Source organism: Pleurodeles waltl, chromosome 4_2 (genome assembly GCF_031143425.1).
Source record: "Pleurodeles waltl isolate 20211129_DDA chromosome 4_2, aPleWal1.hap1.20221129, whole genome shotgun sequence".
Taxonomy (NCBI): Eukaryota; Metazoa; Chordata; class Amphibia; order Caudata; family Salamandridae; genus Pleurodeles; species Pleurodeles waltl.
This window is the reverse complement of record NC_090443.1, coordinates 361,196,560-361,215,868: the sequence shown is the minus strand read 5'-3', so window position 1 is coordinate 361,215,868 and position 19,309 is coordinate 361,196,560. Positions and strand designations below refer to the sequence as shown.

Here is a 19,309-nt window from a genome sequence, read left to right as displayed (position 1 = left end):
CATAGCTGCTGAAAAATATTTTGAAATGTTTGTAAAGTGACTTATGTATATAAATGTTTTGTGTCAGGAAAAACCTGATACCAAAAGCCTTTCATTTCACATAGGTCAGACAGTTCACCTTACAAAGTCCTGGAACTCTGCAGTCACAAGGAAAAGTATTTGCATTGCAAGAAGACAAACTGACTTTTGACCTGTCTGTGAACACACAGCAAATGTGACAAGAATATGATTTAAAGGCATCTGACTTGCTAATTCAGTTTCTGACTGAACAAAACACTTGGTCTTTGTCCATTCCCCAGAAGGGTTGAGTGGAATCTAAAAATAGCTCGACCTCATAAAATAAAACTCGCCATAGTGAGTGGTCTAGTAGATTTCTGCATCGCATCCATGTCTGACGAGCCATGAACATGGGGCGAGCCAGACCAGGAAGAGTCAGGCTGTGAGACCCAGCTAGAGCGATCACCCCATCTTACCTCACCAAAATTAATGTACCGCTGAAGGAGATATGGCTTAAAGAGAAACAGGAACAGTAAAAAAAACTATGTAAGAAGAGCTAACCTTCAGATTATGGGAATTCCAGAGCACAGCGAGGATGGCCGTAGTTTATCATCTCACATTGGGGGTCAGGCCAGGTAGCCCTGTGCTAGGTTGGTGAATTTCGCCAATTATAGATTTAGAGCGGATACTTGCTAAAGCAATAAGGAAGAAGGCCTTTAAGTATGCAGTTAATATTAAATTCTGCACTTTCTTGGACATGACCATAGAATTTGCCCAGAGGTGTAAAGAGTTCTGAAGTCGGATTCCAAAGTTTCACTCTGCTGGGGTGCAGACCTTGATAAACGGAAAGTTTTGTTTAAAGGCTCTTTTTGAATATCTGGTAATGTTGCTCAAACAGCTGAGCTCCTAAAGGCTATGCTTTAATTGGAGAATGGAGTGTTTGATGTGAATTAGAGGGTGAGAATAAAGGGACACTGGTATTTTGATATGGCATTTCTTTAAGGACGGTCAAGATTGTGCAAGTATTTGCAATGTTAAAGAAGTTCAAGTAATTAGGGGATTCTATTGTGCCAACTGTCCAGGTTCAGTATGAGAAAGTAGGCTGTTGTGCATCTGGCCGAGGGTGGGGCTGGAGGGGACTTGGGCACTCTGTCATGAAGCCAATAACCCTGTGGGTGGGGTGGTGTACAAGGAGTGCGTGGATGAACGGGACTCCACCGAGGGGTGGCGGCGTGATTTCAACTTTCTGCAAAATCCCACAACAGAATCTTTGGTAAATCTTACAAGGCAGTTATGGCCCAGGGACACAAATATAATGCACAGTTATTGTGTTAATCAATCCATCCCTGGAGGGATGCCTTTCCAGGGGGAAAAATTACATGCTTTTCACGAAGGTTTCATAGCGCTTCCAGGACTGTTTTTTTGCTTTTTTTTTTTAAATCAGTAAAACCCTAACTTTTAAGGGGAAGTGGACCCTTCCTAATGAATTCTCAGGCCATAGAATCCCAGAGCTGGTGATTCTGGTAAAAAGGGGCAGTCAGCGAGCGAGGAGGCTGGTCTTTAATAGGCATGTTTGGTTTAAACATGATATGCAAAGAAGCCCTTAAATAATTTCTGGCAAAGAACCATGGGTTGGCCTCCCCAGATGTAGTGTGGGATGCACTAAATGCATACCTAAGTAAGTAGGCAGGCAGGTGAGGGAGAAAAATGTGGCAAACAATAGAAAAGCCAAAGCGCAAAGGCAGGCCTTTTGGGGGATGGGGATGGGGGGGGGGGGTCAGGAAATGCATGATAAGTTTTGAGGCAGCCTTCTGAGACAAACGTAAAAGAACTAGAGAAGGATAAATGGGCATTAAGTGACTTCAACAATGCCAAGTGTCTTGCATCAAATCAGGCTAAGTGCAGAAAATGTAGGAGGAGAGCAATTTTGCTGGAAGATTTCTAGCATGTAGGCCTGAGAACAAGCTGCATGTAATCTGATTCATGCTTTGAAGTGCCCAGTGTCTGGGATTCGCTGTAAGGAACAGGACAAGGTGGGTGAAATCTCGCTTCAACACTACAGGTTAATTTACAGTCATAATTAAGTGATCAATAAGGGAGCTCTGGGGAATTTTCTGGCAGGGTTGGATATTCCCACTATCCCAGAGGAAGATGTGAAAAGTACAGCTCCACCTTTTTCAAAAGAAGAGCTGGTTGAGGTAGTTAGAAGCATCCCAAGCTGTAAGGTTAGGTGATCCAGACGGTTTTCTGGCCAAATTTTACAAGTCATTTCTGGAGGTGGTAGTGGAATATTTGCTGCTGGTTGATAATTCTGTGTTAGAGGGTGGCCCCATACATGTTTCATATAATATGGGGAAGGTGATCAGCTTATTAATAATAATAAATAAAATAAAAAAGACGGGTGGGGAATACCTAAACTCATATCCCCGACTACACTATTAAATTCAGATTAAAATATCATTGTGAAATTGCTGGCTAATAGATTTAATAGCTTAGCAGCAAAAGTAATGCACCAGGACTAGAATGGTTTAATTGCTAGGCAACATTTGGGGACCATCACACATTTAGCTGAGGCGCCGGATTATCTCCGTTAATATTCCTCCCACAGTTTTTTTACTGGAATGCAGAAAAAGCTTTAGACCTTGGGGCTGGGAGTAGCTCTTTTGTATTTTAGAGATATTTAGGGTACCCTTCCAGATCACAAGGTTGATATATAAGATGTATGATAGCGCCAAAGCAAAGATTATAGTTAATGCAGCAGAGGTGTGCAGTGCAAGTTTGCCAGAGCACTTGACAGCGCTGCTTTTTGATGTTACTAGACGCTCATAGGCAAAAACTTTTGAGGTCTTTTCATTGTACCAGTTATTTGGGGGAGGGAGGTTAAAAGATTAATAAGCAGAAGTAATTCTTTGTAACTGTGAGCCTGATATATTACTCAGAGATATAGCCTCCTGTGCAAACGAGCGACCAAGGAGATATCTGGGTATTCGATATTCAAAGATCGAAGACTTATATGATCTTAACTTTGCCCCATTTGCTTTTAAAAAGTCAAAGCATTTTTTGCACAATGGAACTCTTCCCTTTAGCATCTTAGGGAGTGTTGCACTGATAAAATAATGGTACTCCCTCTCCTTAATTTTCTGCAATACTGTGTGCGATAGTGACTTTTAATTAAAGAGTGAAATCCCTTTACATCTTTTATCTGGCACACAAAAAAAAAAAAAAAAGAAAGAAAAACAAAACAGCTGGACTAGCACTTCATATAAAATGTTTCAAGGACGGTGGTTGGTTTAGCACTCCCTAATTTGAGGGATTATAATTTTGCACAATACATGTCCAGATGTAATGTGAAACTTGGATAAGACTGCCTTTTTAAGAATGATCTTATGGGCTTGATTTTAAAGGAAAATAATAACAGGGATGGTTTAAAATTGACAAAATCATCTAAAAAAGTCCACCATAACAGCTTGATGTGGTTCCTAAAAAAATAAAAAAATAAAGCAGGGATCATTATCTGCGATAGGCAGTCCCTTATATTAATGTGGCTACACCCCTGACTGAAATGAATTGCGACTCAAGGGCTATGATGGACCAGAGTATAAGTCAGAGATAGGAAATAGTGGGGTTTCATAAGGTGGCAGATTTCATGACTGAGGAAAGGTGGAAGAGCTGGGCCAAAATTGAGAGTGTCTAGGGTTTTTTTTGGCTCTTGAGTTCCTACAGAGTTCTGACTAGTAAATGTAGGGCTTTAGAGATTAGACAAATCTGCAATTGTCAAAACTGAGTGATGAACATACTTGAGGCCTCAAATTTTAAACGATCAGGAGAGTGGAAAAGATTGCTCAAGTCAGGCAGGGGTCCTGACATCTGTCAAAAGGCAATTAGTAAGTGAGATACATATGAAGGGCTCAAACTAACAAAGGAGATGAGGAATACATTTGAATTTTAAGACCCTGAGAGGGGCCAATTGGCGGGGAATGCAATTTTATACAAAATGGTTGCTTTACAGAACCCTGCAATGTTTGGCCAAGATTAATCCTGCATGGACAAGTAGATGTGATTCAGGTGCAGCTGCAAATTAGTCCCACGTAGTATGGCAATGTGCTGCATTCAGGAATTCCGGAGAAGCATATTCTGGCAAATATAACTAATTACTAGTATGTGGTTAATGTTAATAAGTTAGGATCCTGCCAGATGATTAGTCTTCAAATTACAAAGGCTGAAATGATGGTAGCCAAATGGATGGTGAAGATGAAGCAAGGAAGAGGAGAGAGTGGTGTAGTTGAAATCCCTGGGTCAGGTGTAAAAATGTAAATCATTCTTTTGATATTTGTGTAATCTAAGGCTGACTGCTTTGATAATGGAGTCCGATTAAAATTAAATTGATTCTGAACATATGTGTTGATTTGTTTTTTGTTGCTAAGATGGATATCAATAAAAAAAATATTAAAGACTATATCTGGGACCTGTTACACTGCGCTTTCTATACTTTGTATTGTAAACTATTTATAGAGCGCATTACGGCCTTAGCATCGAAGCGCTGACATAACATCACAAGAGGAACCTGAAAAGAATGGTAAAGGAAAAAAGATGCACCAAAAACTAGGATATCAGCAGAGTAAAGAAACAGAAAAAGGAGACAGAGGGCTACAAGAGTGAAAGGAGCCTAGTCTAGTCTGAAAATAACCAGGTTTTGAGCCGCTTTCGGAAATGGAAGTACATCGCCGCCATCTTAATGGGAAGGGGGAGCGAGTTCCAGGTTCTTGCCGCTGTGACTGAGAAAGCTTTATCCCACCATTTGGCCGTACGACAACGAGGGATACATATCATTTCCAGTGCCGACGATCTAAGCTGACGTCCTGGCTAGTAAGGCCGTAAAGTTGAGCTTAAATAGTTATAACCTTCCTGATGAAAAGCATTATAGGTAAGACAGAGTACTTTAAATGTAATCCGTTTGTCCACGGGTAGCCAGTGCAACTGTCTTAAACTACTGCTAGCTGATGAGGAACTCTGTAGTTCCAGAATTAACCGAGCCGCCACATTCTGAATTAATTGTAATCGCTTAAGAGAGACCTTCTTAATATTAAGAATCATCGAAATGCAGTAGTCTAGTCTGGAAATCACTAATGCTAAGGTCACCCGAATTTTAAGTTCTCTTTGAAGAAAAGGAAACATTATCTTTAACATTTTCAGGCACCAATAGCAACTTTTAACAGTGCTATTGATTTGATGCTCGAAGGAGAGAGTCCCATCAAACAAGACACCAAGGTTTCTAACCGAGGTGCTAGGAGCAGGGCATTCATTGCAAGACTTAGTCCACCAGCGAGCGCCCCATATATTGGAATCCAGGCCGAAAAGGAGAATTTCCATCTTTTTTCCGTTCAATTTCAGCCTGTTGTTACTGTTCCAATCATTGATTTCATTTATACATATGTGAAATCTGTCTGCCACCTCCTCCCAGTTCTGAATAACCGGTATAATCGGCTGGGTATCATCGGCATAGGAAACCACTTAAAATCCAAAGGAGCTGATCAGTCTGGCAAGAGGAGCCACATACAAAGTAAACAAGGTGGGGCTTAGTGATGATCCTTGTGGAACTCCACAAGGAAGTTGAAATGGAAGAGCTCTGAACTCCCCACAGCTAAACGTTATAGATCTATCCATCAGGAAAGACTCTAAAATATCAAGTTCCTTATCTCTAACGCCAACTTGATAAAGATGTTGTAGCAACAAGTGGGGAGATTTAGGGGGTGATTCCGAGACTGGCAGGCGGCGGAGGCCGCCCGCCAGTCTTCCCCCGACAAAATACCGCTCCGCGGTCGCAAGACCGCTGAGGGTATTTTGAGATTTGCCCTGGGCTGGCGGGTGGCCGCCAAAAGGCCGCCCACCAGCCCAGGGCAAATCTACCTTCCCACGAGGACGCCGGCTCCGAATGGAGCCGGCGTAGTGGGAAGGTGCGACGGGTGCAGTTGCACCCGTCGCGTATTTCAGTGTCTGCTTTGCAGACACTGAAATACTTTGCGGGGCCCTCTTACGGGGGCCCCTGCAGTGCCCATGCCATTGGCATGGGCACTGCAGGGGCCCCCAAGGACCCCGCGGCACCCCCTACCGCCATCCTGTTCCTGGCGGGAGACCCGCCAGGAACAGGATGGCGGTAGGGGGTGTCAGAATCCCCATGGCGGCGGAGCGCGCTCCGCCGCCATGGAGGATTCTCCCGAGCAGCGGAAAGTCGGCGGGAGACCGCCGACTTTCCGTTTCTGACCGCGGCTGAACCGCCGCGGTCAGAATGCTCGAGGGAGCACCGCCAGCCTGTTGGCGGTGCTCCCGTGGTCGGTGACCCTGGCGGTCACCGCCCGCCAGGGTCAGAATGACCCCCATAGTATCAAATGCCGCAGAGAGATCTTGGAGTACCAAAACAGCACCTTCCCCCTGATCATCTTTCCTCCGGATCATGTCAGCAGAGGAGACCAGGGCGGATTCAGTGCTATGATCTTTACAGAACTCATGTTGTGACGGGTCCAGAACCCTACTCGTCTGAAAAAAGCTAGCCAGCTCAGTATTAAGATGTTTCTCCAGTATTTTAGCTGCGACCGGCAGCAAGGAGATGGGACGTACATTTTTTAAATCATTGGATTCCCGTCTGGTTTCTTAGGGAGAGGAATAACAATAGATTCCTTCCAAGCAGGAGGAAAACGTCCTTCCGTCAAGATTTCTTGATAAACTGGTACAAGAGCCGTCAAAATCAAATCAGGAACTAGATTTAAAATCTTAGGAGGACATGGGTCTAAAGGAGAACCTGATTTCAATCCTCCTAGAAGTTCTTTAATTTTAGGTGCCTGTAGCATTGAAAAGCAAGTGAGCTTAGGGCCAAGATCTGGAACCAGATCTATTCCATGGTCATCCCCTCTCATCTCCATAAGTGGCTGCCTAAAATTGGCATGAAGTTGAAGAATTTTATTCTTAAAACAATCAGCAACCCTTTGGCAGAACTCCAACGAGTTCTCTAACGCCGGGGCAAAGGTGGGGGGGGCAATGGGGAGAAGTGAGAGTCCGGACCACCATAAAATGTTCTCTGGGCCAGTTATCCGCTTCTTTAATTTTACGAATATAGAGCTTTTTTGATTGCTGATTTATAGTTCTCTAACTGAGCCCTAAGCTTGGCTCTCTCCTCTGGGTTCTGGTGGAACCTCCACCTCCTTTCCTGAAAATGTTTTAATTCCTTAGTATACCAAGTCCTTGTTCAAAACCCTCCCACGCTGACATGGGGGTTTCTCTAGACTGGTTCCACCCGGCCTTGAGTGCACAAGTCAAATTCTGCTCCTCAATCTTGTGCCAGTGTCTAGAAAATTTAAAGGCAAATGATACTTTAAGAGGGGCCATAAGGCATGCAGCTTTTATAGTAAGCAGATGGGGGTCTGTCCAGTCCATGGGAGAGTTGTCTAGTCTGCAAAAATGATCATGACGCACAAAAACAGCAATTAACGTGTGTCCTGCCTATGTGTGGGGACTGTACTTGTGCTACTCCAATCCGAGCTTGCCATTAAACCAAGAAATGTGCACTAGTTACATTGCAAGTTACTACTGGGCATTCTTGACTTTTAAACATCATTTTCACATAGTTATAATTACAGATAATTTTAGCTTATTTACCTGCTGCACGGTCATATTTCCACCCCAATAATTTCCTACAGGATTGTGATGCTCCCAGATCCCTAAATTTGTTTTGTGAACAGAGTCTAGAGCAGGCACTGCAATCGGCGCTTTAATACGGCTAGCCCTTGTCTTTGGGGAATTGACTAGGTGATTTGATTTGACCTGCAGGTTGCCATCTTTGAAGATTAGCCAGGCAACTTTTTGAGTCACCATTTTGAGTGTCAATGCTCTAGTTTCTTGTGGAACAAAAGTCCTGCTGCATGTATAGGGGCCAACAGACCTATTTCAACACACAAGCTTAGAGGGTGCACTCATGGATGTGCCAAAACTAAGTCAGTCTGTGCAGAGTACCTGTATCATGCTGGTGGACAGTTATGATTCTGTTTGGATCCTCAAAGTAAAAAGGTTATTCCCTACACTTATTTCATTACATCCTAATCTATTTCCCCCTCAAACAATTAAGAAACAAATAAAATGTATGGGGAAAAAGATGGAATACCCAATCTTTCAGGACCAAAATAATATGACAGACTACTGCCAACATTTCAACTGGCCGCTGAAAAAGAGATGGCTTCTCCCAACCAAAACTACAAGAAGCACTTCCAAATGTGTGCTCTCTCAGTCCACAGCATGAACATCTAAGAGCTCACTCAACAGCAAGCTTCTGATGTATTTGTGATAGCTGAAACATAGTTAAATGATAGCTCCAGCCCCATGCAAGTAAAAAAGATTCCCTGAGAATTTAAGCATTTTGCGAGTGTATTAAACCCTCCAAAGAGGGATGTGGCAGTTTATAAAGAAGTTTATATTGTAAGTAAATCTAATTGAGACGCTACATCTTTCGTGAAACGTTAGGAGTATACAGGTACTGCTCTTTTTGCGCTTATCAAAACCAATCATTTTAGGTAACTTTAATGTTCAGATTATAATGCATAACATTCAGCAGTAAGACTTATAAACTCATAAGCATGTTTGGAATCTCTCAAACTGTAAAGGGACAAACCCACAATCTGGGCCATACTCTTGGTTAAATCTAGTTCTCAACAAAACTTTAAGAACACTTTGAACTTCTTCAAGAGAGAAAAAAGTATTGTACATTTTGTAGCCTAAAAAACTATCAGGCGCACTTTGGAAAAAACATTAAGTTAGCCAAATGTACTGAAATTTTGGAAGCCCGATTAACAATATGAAAATTAATTCTGCGGCAGAAGCACAAAGACACGTAATGATAACTTAACAAGTGCACATAATTTGGTCGCTCCAGTTAAACATTTGTTACTAAGACCAAGTTAAACCCTGAACAAATTATTTTCTGAAACCCTACTCCTAAAAGTTGGACATCTGGAACGCAAATGGAGACATTCCATGGAAGGACATCACCCTTTACAGCAGAATCAGCCAAAGCTTCCATTATCCAGATGCAGATCTCAGAAGCTTCTAATTCGACCAGAGAACTATTCAAAAACCTATTTATTTTAGCACAATGTTTGCCATTACAGTCCACATTCTCTGCAAATGTTATATGAAGAAATGGCTTGTTGTATACGAAAAATTCACACGCAAAATGTGGAAATGAAATTCACCACCATCTTTCCCTTGTGATCCTCTTTCCTTTGAAGAGATTACATCAAAAGTAAAATACAGCAAGTTTGGTCTTATCAACTTAGAAGAGACTAAATCAATATTTAACACCATTAAATCAAGGTCTTCTGACAATATAGGTGCCATTTCTTATATTCCTACCTCCAAGACACTGCCCCAGCTCTTGCAAATAGTGTACTACTCACTACTGTTTGGCAAAGTTCCCCTGGAGTGTAAGAAAGGGGATAATAATTCCTTTTCTGAAGAAGCACGAAGCAGATAGAGAAGTGATGGACAACTATAGTCATATTACCCTTTTTCCAGCTTTAGGAAAATGCATTGAAAAATTAGTAGTAGAACACTCCGTCTTGATGTTTGGCAAATTGGCTCCAGTCCTGGTAGAAGCCTTAGCCATAGAAGAGGTCAGAATGATTCTATAGCAAGGAGATATTCACTGCGATCATTCTTTGATCGGTCTAAACAGCAGAACCGCAAACTGGTAGTGCTGAGAGCCTATCAAGAAACTGGAAGATAAGGTCTTAAAACAGTTTTCATTATTTTTAGGTGCCCGTTCCCCCCCCAGACTGCTTTCCTACCTCCTTTCTCTTCATCTTTTCTGACCAATTATGGAGTTCCAAAGGTTTCATCACTACCTCCCCAAGTTGTTTAATGTGTACAGTTTACTGCTTGCCAATCTTGCTTACATCTTCTGGTTGCAAAGCAGTTATCTGGACGACACACAGCTAATAGTCTAGTTACACCAATTTTTTTGATTTTCGCCTCTAAATTTGACTAATTGGCCCTATGAAGCTCCATGCTGGCTAGCAACCAACATCCTTAAGCTGAATGCCAGCAAATAAAATTGATACAATGGGCAACAGAGGGAATTTGACTTGTACTGCTTTGCCAGTTTCAATGGGTGAAGCATTCGCTCCTGCTAAGACAGTCAAACTCTTATGAGTTATGCTAGAATCCAGCATTACTTTTCTTAAGCAAATCAAGCATGTTACTTCAAACTTTGAAGACATTAAAAAGGTATTTATTTTTACTACAAAGCCGTCATGCTTATGTGACCAATACCTGTACTAGGTCAAGAATTCATTACTGTACCATTCTTGATCTGGGGCTGCAGGATTACCAAGATAAAAGTAGCCCAAAACTAACATAAGAAAACGTGCACAAGGATAGAAAGACCTTATCTGGCTCCAGTGAAACAGTTTATTCAATTTAAGCCACTATGACTTTATAAGAGTGGGAATTTTTTCTGCACTGTAATAGACCTGTGCATATCACTACACCCCCTATGCCACTGGATGACAACTTCGATCAAATACTAAACTGCTGTTCATCGTTCCAATCTTTTGATGCTCATTAACAGAGGCTGAGCCTCAGCCTCATCTGGTCTTGGTCCATGACGCTGGAACAATCTTTCCCTTCAAATCAAATACATCTCTCATCTCTTCCCATTTGAAGTGAAGTGAGACCTTAAAAAAAACCTTTTGTCAGACTTTTGACCTTAACTCTTATTTCATTTCAAGCACTAAGATGGCCTTATTGGCAAACATACGCTTACCAAATAAACAGAAATTAGTGGCTTGTCTCCAGGCAGTCATGATCACATCCACAACTTTAGGCAGCAAGCAGAAAGGATTTGAAGTTGGCACCAAACTCCATGTCCACAAGTACACCTGCAATGCTTCGGGACTGTGATGAATGATCTGGCCCGTTACTGCCAGACCAAGTCCAGTTTGTCCCCCCCCAGATCTTCCAATGGATTGGTGTACCAAATTGTTACCCAATCCGAGGCAATCAAGATAAATTATGCTCAATATTCCTGCAAGTTCTGCAAGCCCTTAACAGAAATGGGATGGGTGAGAATGCATAAAGCAGGCACCATTAGCTGTTAAACTTGAAAGAATCCCCATGTTCATGGGCAGGGGCACAAAACCAAAGACTTCTTGTTATGGACCATGGCCAAGAGACACAGACACCTCAATATGGAGAAGATTATTTCCACTACTACGGAAAATGTTCCATCTTATGGCCCTGAAAGGAGAGGAAAGTACGAGCATCTGCTTACTTTGAGGGTACCTGTGAGGAGCAACGCAGCTGGTAAAACTGCCAACTCCACAGCTGAATGGCTCCCAATACTTCCTCACGCTGCCAGTGTTCTAAAGCCAATCCAGGATGACAATTGAAAATCTGCACAAAGTCTAGAGGCTCTAATGAGGGACTTCTTGAGGAATCACTGAAGACGTCCCAATTGGATTGAAGTTTGTGCCAGAAATATTTGAATATCCGCAGTCCTCTGAACATCATAAGAAGTATTCATAACAGTTTGGTTATGTGGGGCACTGCTCCTGAATGTCTTCCCATCTTTCCCGAGATATGTACTCCTGATCTCTGCAGTGAATCTGCAACCAGGGCCATCACACTTGTGAACAGCTGCAGACTAGCCATCAGTCCAAACAGCAGAACCGCAAACTGTTGGTGCTGTGAACCCAAAGTGAACCTGAGTGGGTAGGATCGGTAAAGAAAGTGCATGTCCTGGCTGTCCAGGGGCAACAGCCAATCTCCTCCACTGAGGACCAGCAAGACCCAGCTCAAGAAATGGAGATACCTGATGGGCCTCAGAGCACCATCCTTCCTGGGAACTTAGTAAAGAGTAAAATCCCATGCCACTTTGTCGAGAACACCATCTATCCCCTTTATTCAGCAAGGAGAGATTTTCAGCCTCCAAAATCAAGTTGTGTGCCTGAAATCACATTCTGGTTTAATAAGTGTTGCCCTGATGTGAAGATAAAAAGGGTAGGATATAGCCCTCACATATTAATTGAATGACCCAGCTATCCACCATGATAGTCTACCAATATGCGTAGGAATGGGAGATCCTCCAACCCAAAGGAATTTGGTGGTGTAGAGGAATGGGGTAACAAAAGGTTTTGCGGCAGTAGTGGCGTTTGAAAGAACTATGAAGGTTGTTGCTAATGGGACTGTGGTGCCCTGCAGTAGTCTCAAAACTTTCTGAGCTGTGAAAGGAATTGTTTTGCTTGGAAGGCTAAGCACAGCGTGTGCATATTTGCTGTGCTGTTTTTTAAGTGCTCTACAGAGGAGCCTGCCTTTTCTCTAAACAGCTGCTCATCATCAAAGGGCATGCCCATAAAGGTATCTTGGATACCTCCAGAGAGCCCTGTGTAGAGCAACAAAAATAATGCCCAAAAAAAGAGCTATAGAGCCGGCGGAATCAAGTATAAACTTCAAGATGTTTGGAAGCAATCAAACAATCAGTGACCTGACAGGAAAACATTCTATTGTCAGGTGGTCAGGTAAACTAATAATGGTCAGTTTGCCAGCTTCCACAAGATGTACATATATCACATGGGATTCACAGTGGGAAGGGCAGGGTTGCCAGAAGCAAAGTCACTTCGTTTAATTAAGTCCAGACACTGCCTGGAGGAACTATAGTAGAAGCATACAGGTTCAGCTTCACAGAGAAAGGCTGGAGGATCTCTGGATAGCAGTATGGCAACAACAAGAGTTTGGTACTTGAAGTGCAGGGCTCTGTCATCTAGCAATATGTCTCTGGACTGCTCAGCCCAAGAAAGGTTAGCGAGAGACTGGGAGTACCCTCGCACATCACTGCAATATGGCTTAGGGGCTAAACCTAGTTTTGTGCATGGGTGTTTCGTCACATCTGTTTGCAATATCTATTGCCTTTTTAATCAACGTATTTGTGAATTGTTCTGTAAAATTCACAACGTGGGTCCATTTTTCTTTGGAAGGGGTGATCCATCCAATATTTGAGGAAGGACTTAATGCATTTGATTATTTTGCAAGTGCCCATAAAGAACTACCTGAAGAGCTAACCTTCTGGCCAAATTCTTTGAAAACTGAAGTTTAAAAGGCACCATGTGGACAAACTGATTTTAAGACGCCCTCAAAGGAAACCTGCGACCCTTAAAAGAGCCCCCGTTTTGCTTGCCTCGCTCCCTCAGCGTCAAATGACACAAAGCTTTATGAAATAACAATAAGGCATATTTTGGTCTTAATACTAGTTTGCATCAGCACATACAAGTTGCCAACGGGAGTGAAAAAGGACCTTGGTGGTGGTGGTGGTGGATGGATTTCCATTAGCAATTATATCTGTATGGCTGGAGACTGCCTAACTTGTCCAACCAGTGGCATTTATTTAGCGGTGGAAGGTCTGGATCTAAATTATGATCAAACCCCCAGCCAAAATGATGGTCTTCAGTCAGGTAAATAGGTGACACTGAAAATTTTCATCTTGCACTCCCTGCAGACTAACATGCATCTCTAGCTACCATATGGAGCCCAGGAAAGCACTAAAAACTGATCATTTTCTCTACGATTAATTTCTAAGCACATTTAAGTTTCTACTAGAAAGAGGAAATTGGCATGCAACGTGTCCATAACACGTTCTGTTTGCTACCTCTTAGAAAACGTTACCTTTTTGTTTTGTACCACCTCATTGTTGTGCACTTCCAGACTGTGAGATGAGTAGCATAATAACGCTACAGTGGTGGCTGCATGGCAGGAGATTTAGTAGGAGAGAAGCATGGGCGATGAACAGGCGTGAATATGGGTATTTTGCTCTGGAGTGAATGTTAAGGAATGGTTGTTTTTGCATGTAAGAGATTAACAATCAAAGTTTCCTACTGTATTTTATCAGACGTGTTGGTGTAGTTATTCTGTTCATATTGGAAACAGAAAACACTAGGGGGCAGATAACAGTGAATTATTTTTAAAAATGAGTAGATCGAGGGAGCATCATAATTTTCACTTTGGCGGGAGGAGTAGGAAATGGAGCTGGCATAGGGGGGGCAGGGGGGGAAACAATCACATGTGATTCTCCTCATCACTCACCTTGCATTCCCGCCACCACATCTGCCTTCGAAGAGACTTGGCTCGGCTGCTAAATACTGTAGCATTGTCCGATAAACTTTCTGCAAAGACAAAATAAATAGACTGAGAACAAGTGGCCATTTCCCTAAAATAAAGATACTTTGTACAGAGAGGTTGCACAAAGGGTACACTTCTCTGTACAAAAAGGAAAGAATTCAAGACGTCCACATTTATTTAAACCATAAAAGCAATAACAGGTGTCATTTTGTTGTGCAGGTAGTAACTGCTGCCCAACTTCCTGCTCGCAGACACCACTTTTAGATTTGAAGTCTGACTTAGTTTGTTTACTCATATGCAGCAGCCTTGGATTTTCAATAAAGTTGAACAGACTATTCTCTGGAACAAAATGCTGTGTAATATTGCTTCCTCTAATATCAAGACTATAAAAATGCAAGTGATTCGTAGTCTGCAAATTAACGGTCAGGCACTAAATTAACGGTCAGGCACTCCTTCACACCATGGGGTCAGTCTCAAATGACAAGTTACTTACCGTCTGTAATGCACTTATTGTGAATGTTCTGTCTAACAAGAGTTCTCACTTTTAGAATATCTCCAGGAGCCGGACTAGATCCAGAAGATTTCAAACAGTATTTGTCCTGCGCACCAGTAGGTTGAATCATGCAACTTGATCCACCCTGGAAGTGACAAATGAAGCTATATATAAACGCCAAAACTATGTACAGACGTCAGTTTCTTTCTTGACTCTGTCCACACCCTTATAGAACAGAACAATAAATTAACAATGCTAGTACAGATTTCTTAAATTGGGACCTTTTTTAGATTAGGAAAGCGACATACCACAGAACAGGGAGGAGGATGAGGACTCTGTGGTTAGACAGACTATCCACAACAAAGAGCATTACTGAAGGTAATTAATTTTTTCTTCTGACGGATACTTCTAACCGCAGATTTCTCACCTTTAGATGCCAAAGCAGTACCTCCCAAGAAGGTGGGTCCTGTGCAATGGCTCAGACCAAAAAGTCCTTTAGGGCCGGACGGGAAAAATGTCCTTCCTGTGGGACCTAGCCATTAATGCAGTAGTGCTTCTTAAACGTGTAAACCAATGCCTATGCTGCAGCCCGACTGATGTCAAATACAGGTACTCAGCATGCCAGTTCAGTGGTAGGAGCCTTCGTCCTAGTGGAGTAGGCCCTCAATCCCTCTGGGGACTGCCTCATGGACAGTGTGTTACAGATCTTGATTCAGATTACTAGCCACCTTGACAAAGTCAGTTTATGCACCGCCTTGCCCTTCTTTGCCCCAAAGAACACTACAAAGAGCTGATTGGGCTTTGGTGCAATCAAGATAGAAACTCAAAGCTCTATTAGGATGCTTCTGGTGGAGTCTCTTCCTTTTCTTTGAGGGGTGGGCTGGGTCAAAGAACTTTGGAAGAGGGATGGACTGTCCAACATGAAGTCATAACCACTTAAGGGAAGAACGCCACCGCATCTGCAGTACCTCTTTGTCTGGAAAGAAGGTGGCATAAGGTGGTGACTTAGCTCATGCGCCGAAGACACTGCGACCACAAGTAGTCCACAAAATCATAAGGCATGTGGGCAGCTGTGCATGTGTTTGAATGACATGCACATATGGTACCACAAAGCGCCTAAAGAAATAAATTATTCAAAATGTTCAAAAATCTCATCGCAATAAGTGATTTAAACAACAATTTTTGGCCTGGTAACACTAATAAAGCCAGAAAGGGCAAAGAGGTAGCCCTTAACTTTGATACAGCAAGGACTTTTATTGGGCACAGTGAAGACAAATAAAAGGACATCCGACTGGGTACCCTGTAGTGGATCAGTATTGCAGGTGCCACACAAAGCTACAAGCTTGGCCCAGTGTCCAGCGTTCAGACTTAGGGCACCTGGCAGCCAGGATGACAGCCACATCTTTGGGATGAAGATCGAATGCCATTAACTGCAGCCTCTCAATCTCCATACATGTAGCTAAAGTCACTTCGGAAGCCTACACTGCTGCTGCAACATGAGGTACTGCACAAGAAGTAGTCTGATTGGAGGACGGATACTCATGTCTAGAAGGTCCAGGTACCACACTTTGCTTGCCCAATCTGGAGCCATGAGGATGACTTGGGCCCAGTCACTGCTAGTCTTCTTCAGAACTAGAGGCAGGAGAGGTAGCCATGGAAAGGCCTACAGGAATTCCCTGTGCTCCACTCTATCCAGAATGTGGCTCCGGGAGAGAACCTTCTTGGAAACACAAGCAAGCACATTTTTTGAGACTGCATGTTCTCTTTAGTGGTAAGCAGTTCTAGCCATGGTTTTACTCATTGCTAGAAGATACCCTATGCCATCTCCTCATGATCCGCCAGTCGCTGTTGGCTGACCTTTTCTCCCCTGGTGTTCAGAAATCCCGTGGTGGTTCACAACCAGGGAAATGCTGTGGCACTCCAGCCAGTTCCAGAGGCACAGCACTGTCTTTTGCAGTACATCAAACGGACGTGTTGCGCAGAAGCACCTGAACCAGCCTCCCTTTGATCAACAATTTATAACACAAATGGTCCCTATGTGGTAAGTGTAGCCCTCAACTTGCACAGCAATAAATTAAGGAACCCTTCTTACAAGGAATGAGTGGCTACAGGTCAGCGTAATCTGATATCATATCAATGCTGTCCCAAAGATCATTATTGTTGCATGAAGAGCGCATTGTGCAAGAATGAACCAAACACCCTTAGCACCAAGCGACTGACTCACAGCTCAGACAGGCTGATGTGGAGACAGGTCTCCCCTTGAAAGCAAGGTTCTCTTATCTTCACCTCTCCCAGATGCCTCCTTCTCCAATTCCAGCAGAGAACTGTTCACATCTGTCACCACCGCCAGTTTTTAGCATTCTTCCAGTTGACCTGTAGGTGGTGTTGGTGACTGAATTCCTCCACCCTAGCGTTCAAAGATCTTATCGGGTGCTGCACCACCAGTAAAATCCCCTGACGTTTTAGCCACATCCAGCGGTGCAGGGCCTCCTGGCAAAAGGACTATGACCCCCAATCCCCCCCCCCCCCCAACCACCACCTGGCTTGATGCAATAGCACATGTTGATAGTGTTGTCTGAACAAATGAACCATTGTTGGATGTTAGGAAAGTCTTCAACGTCAAGCACACTGCTCAACCCCAACAGATTTAAGTAGTGGATCTCCAATTGCTCCCAGGTGGCTGACCCAGCCCAGAAGCAATGCATTAATCAACACTGTCAGTTCGGTTGGGGTAGGGAGAAAGGCCTGGCCCTTACCCAATCGCGGCACAGTAGCCAACACTAAAGATCTTTTGATGTTTACTTCTAATTCTGGATTAGGTCAGAGAGATCCCCCTGGGACTTCAAATTACCCTACAAAGCCTGCATATGCCAACTGGTGTGCTTTACCAGCAGGATGTAGGAGGCCATTAGTCCGGGCAGCCTGAGAGTCAGTCACTGAGATCCAGGACCGAGGAAGAAACATCTTAAAGCCAGAATGCCCTGCACTCTTTTCTGGAGAAAGGCACAAAACTGCACCATGCCTAGAATGGCTTTGATGAAAGGGAGCCTCTGTGAAGGAGTGAGGCGTGACTGTGGCACGTTTTCAGTGAACACAAACGGCGTTAGGAGGTCCGCCATAGTCTGGAGGACGAAGACTGCTCGGGCCGGTGTCAAAATAAGGCAAGTGTGGGACACCTGACCTACTTCTGAAGCTGTCACCCTCTCAATGGCTTCTTTGCCCAAATGGGTACCGCTTAAAAAATTTCCGGATCCAGTCTAATGTCTGGGGAATATTCCAAGGTGAAGAGCCTGTTGTTAGACGTCTATCAGAAAGAGAAAAAAAGATAAGCACCTTCAATCTCCTCATTCATACTTTCAAGACAGTACACAACTTAGAACACCTCCGCAGGACTCATACCTGCACTGATTCCACACATCATGAACACGTTCTGGAGAATGGGTCTTCTCTTACATCACTCGTAAAGTGTGGAACAAACTCACTTCATATTAGAGCCTCCGCCTTTCTTCAATTCGACAAGAAGCTGAAGACCTGGCTAGTCAAATTGAGCACCCTGTCCTCTGGATCCCCCCCCCCCCCCCCGACGACAAAGTGGTGGTGGTGGTGATGGCAAGACTAATAATGAGGAGGGAGTGTAGGATTTCAACCTTTTATGGCTCACTGAAACAACATTAACATTGTCATTTCGAGTTTGTTATTCTTTAAATTGTAATCTAATTTCATTATCATTGTGTTTTGTAATAGAGTCGACACTGATTGAGTATGTATTTGCGTGTTGCTTTCTATACTAAATCCCTCTTGCCTCCTCGCAACAGAAAAACCAATTGCCTAATTTACACCACAAATAAAATGGCACTTTATAACTCAAAGAAGCATCACTCAAGTATTCGACAAAGTATAAAAACCACTTGAAAGAGTCTTCGAAAATGAGGACGCCACCATCAAAACCCTGAGATCATAAAGGCTCAGCTTATGTTATCAAGGAAGCATGCGTCTCGCATCCCTCACCAGATTTGTCCTGTAGTTCATCAAGTCGTTCTCCTCGCTCGATCACCTTGGTGATATTCTCTTGCATAACATCGATGACCTCATCCACCTGGTTCTGGACACTGGCAAGAAGAACACAAAAACATCATTACAAAGACGTTTCCAAAGTCTATTCCACAGCACGTTTGGGATAGAGACAAAAAATAATCAAGTCCTTGGTGGGAAGAGTGGAAAGTTGGTCAGAAGATGCTTGAAGCACGGGGCTCTGAATACTCGGTTCATGGAAAAGCAAATACTCAGTTACACTTTAAGGGGATTGGATGTTCATGGGTAACCTCACAGTGGCACCTCTGAATTTGGTGTCTCCTTTTTAGACATTAGCTCGTTGGGCTCTCAGCATTCAAACCGCAGCAAGCATTTGTGGGCTCAATCAGTTTTAGGCGTCACTTGTTTTAAACGTTTGACCTTAGGCTACCTCATTTAACATTTCTGTTGGCATCATTTATTACAAACTGCATGAGCACAGCCTAAGGTAGCGCTCAGTTTATGTATCATACACTTAAGAACACTTAAGAACACAGAGGTGCATTCTGTGACACTCACATCACGGAGTGATGCACACAAAGGGGGTGGGTGGGGATCAGTACTTATGTGTGGTTTATCAAATTAATGTGGTGG

At 43.2% G+C, this 19,309-nt stretch overlaps 1 protein-coding gene across 1 annotated transcript in view; it reads right to left on the bottom strand.

Moving 5' to 3' along the window:
* The window catches only part of VAMP4 (vesicle associated membrane protein 4), a 111,671-nt gene that overhangs the window by 24,104 nt on the left and 68,258 nt on the right, over positions 1 to 19,309 (bottom strand). The window contains exons 6-7 of the mRNA XM_069231444.1: positions 18,653 to 18,753; positions 14,116 to 14,195 (exon numbers count right to left, since the gene is read on the bottom strand). Of these exons, the coding sequence (XP_069087545.1) occupies positions 14,116 to 14,195; positions 18,653 to 18,753 (181 nt within the window). The remainder of the gene's footprint in view (positions 1 to 14,115; positions 14,196 to 18,652; positions 18,754 to 19,309) is intronic.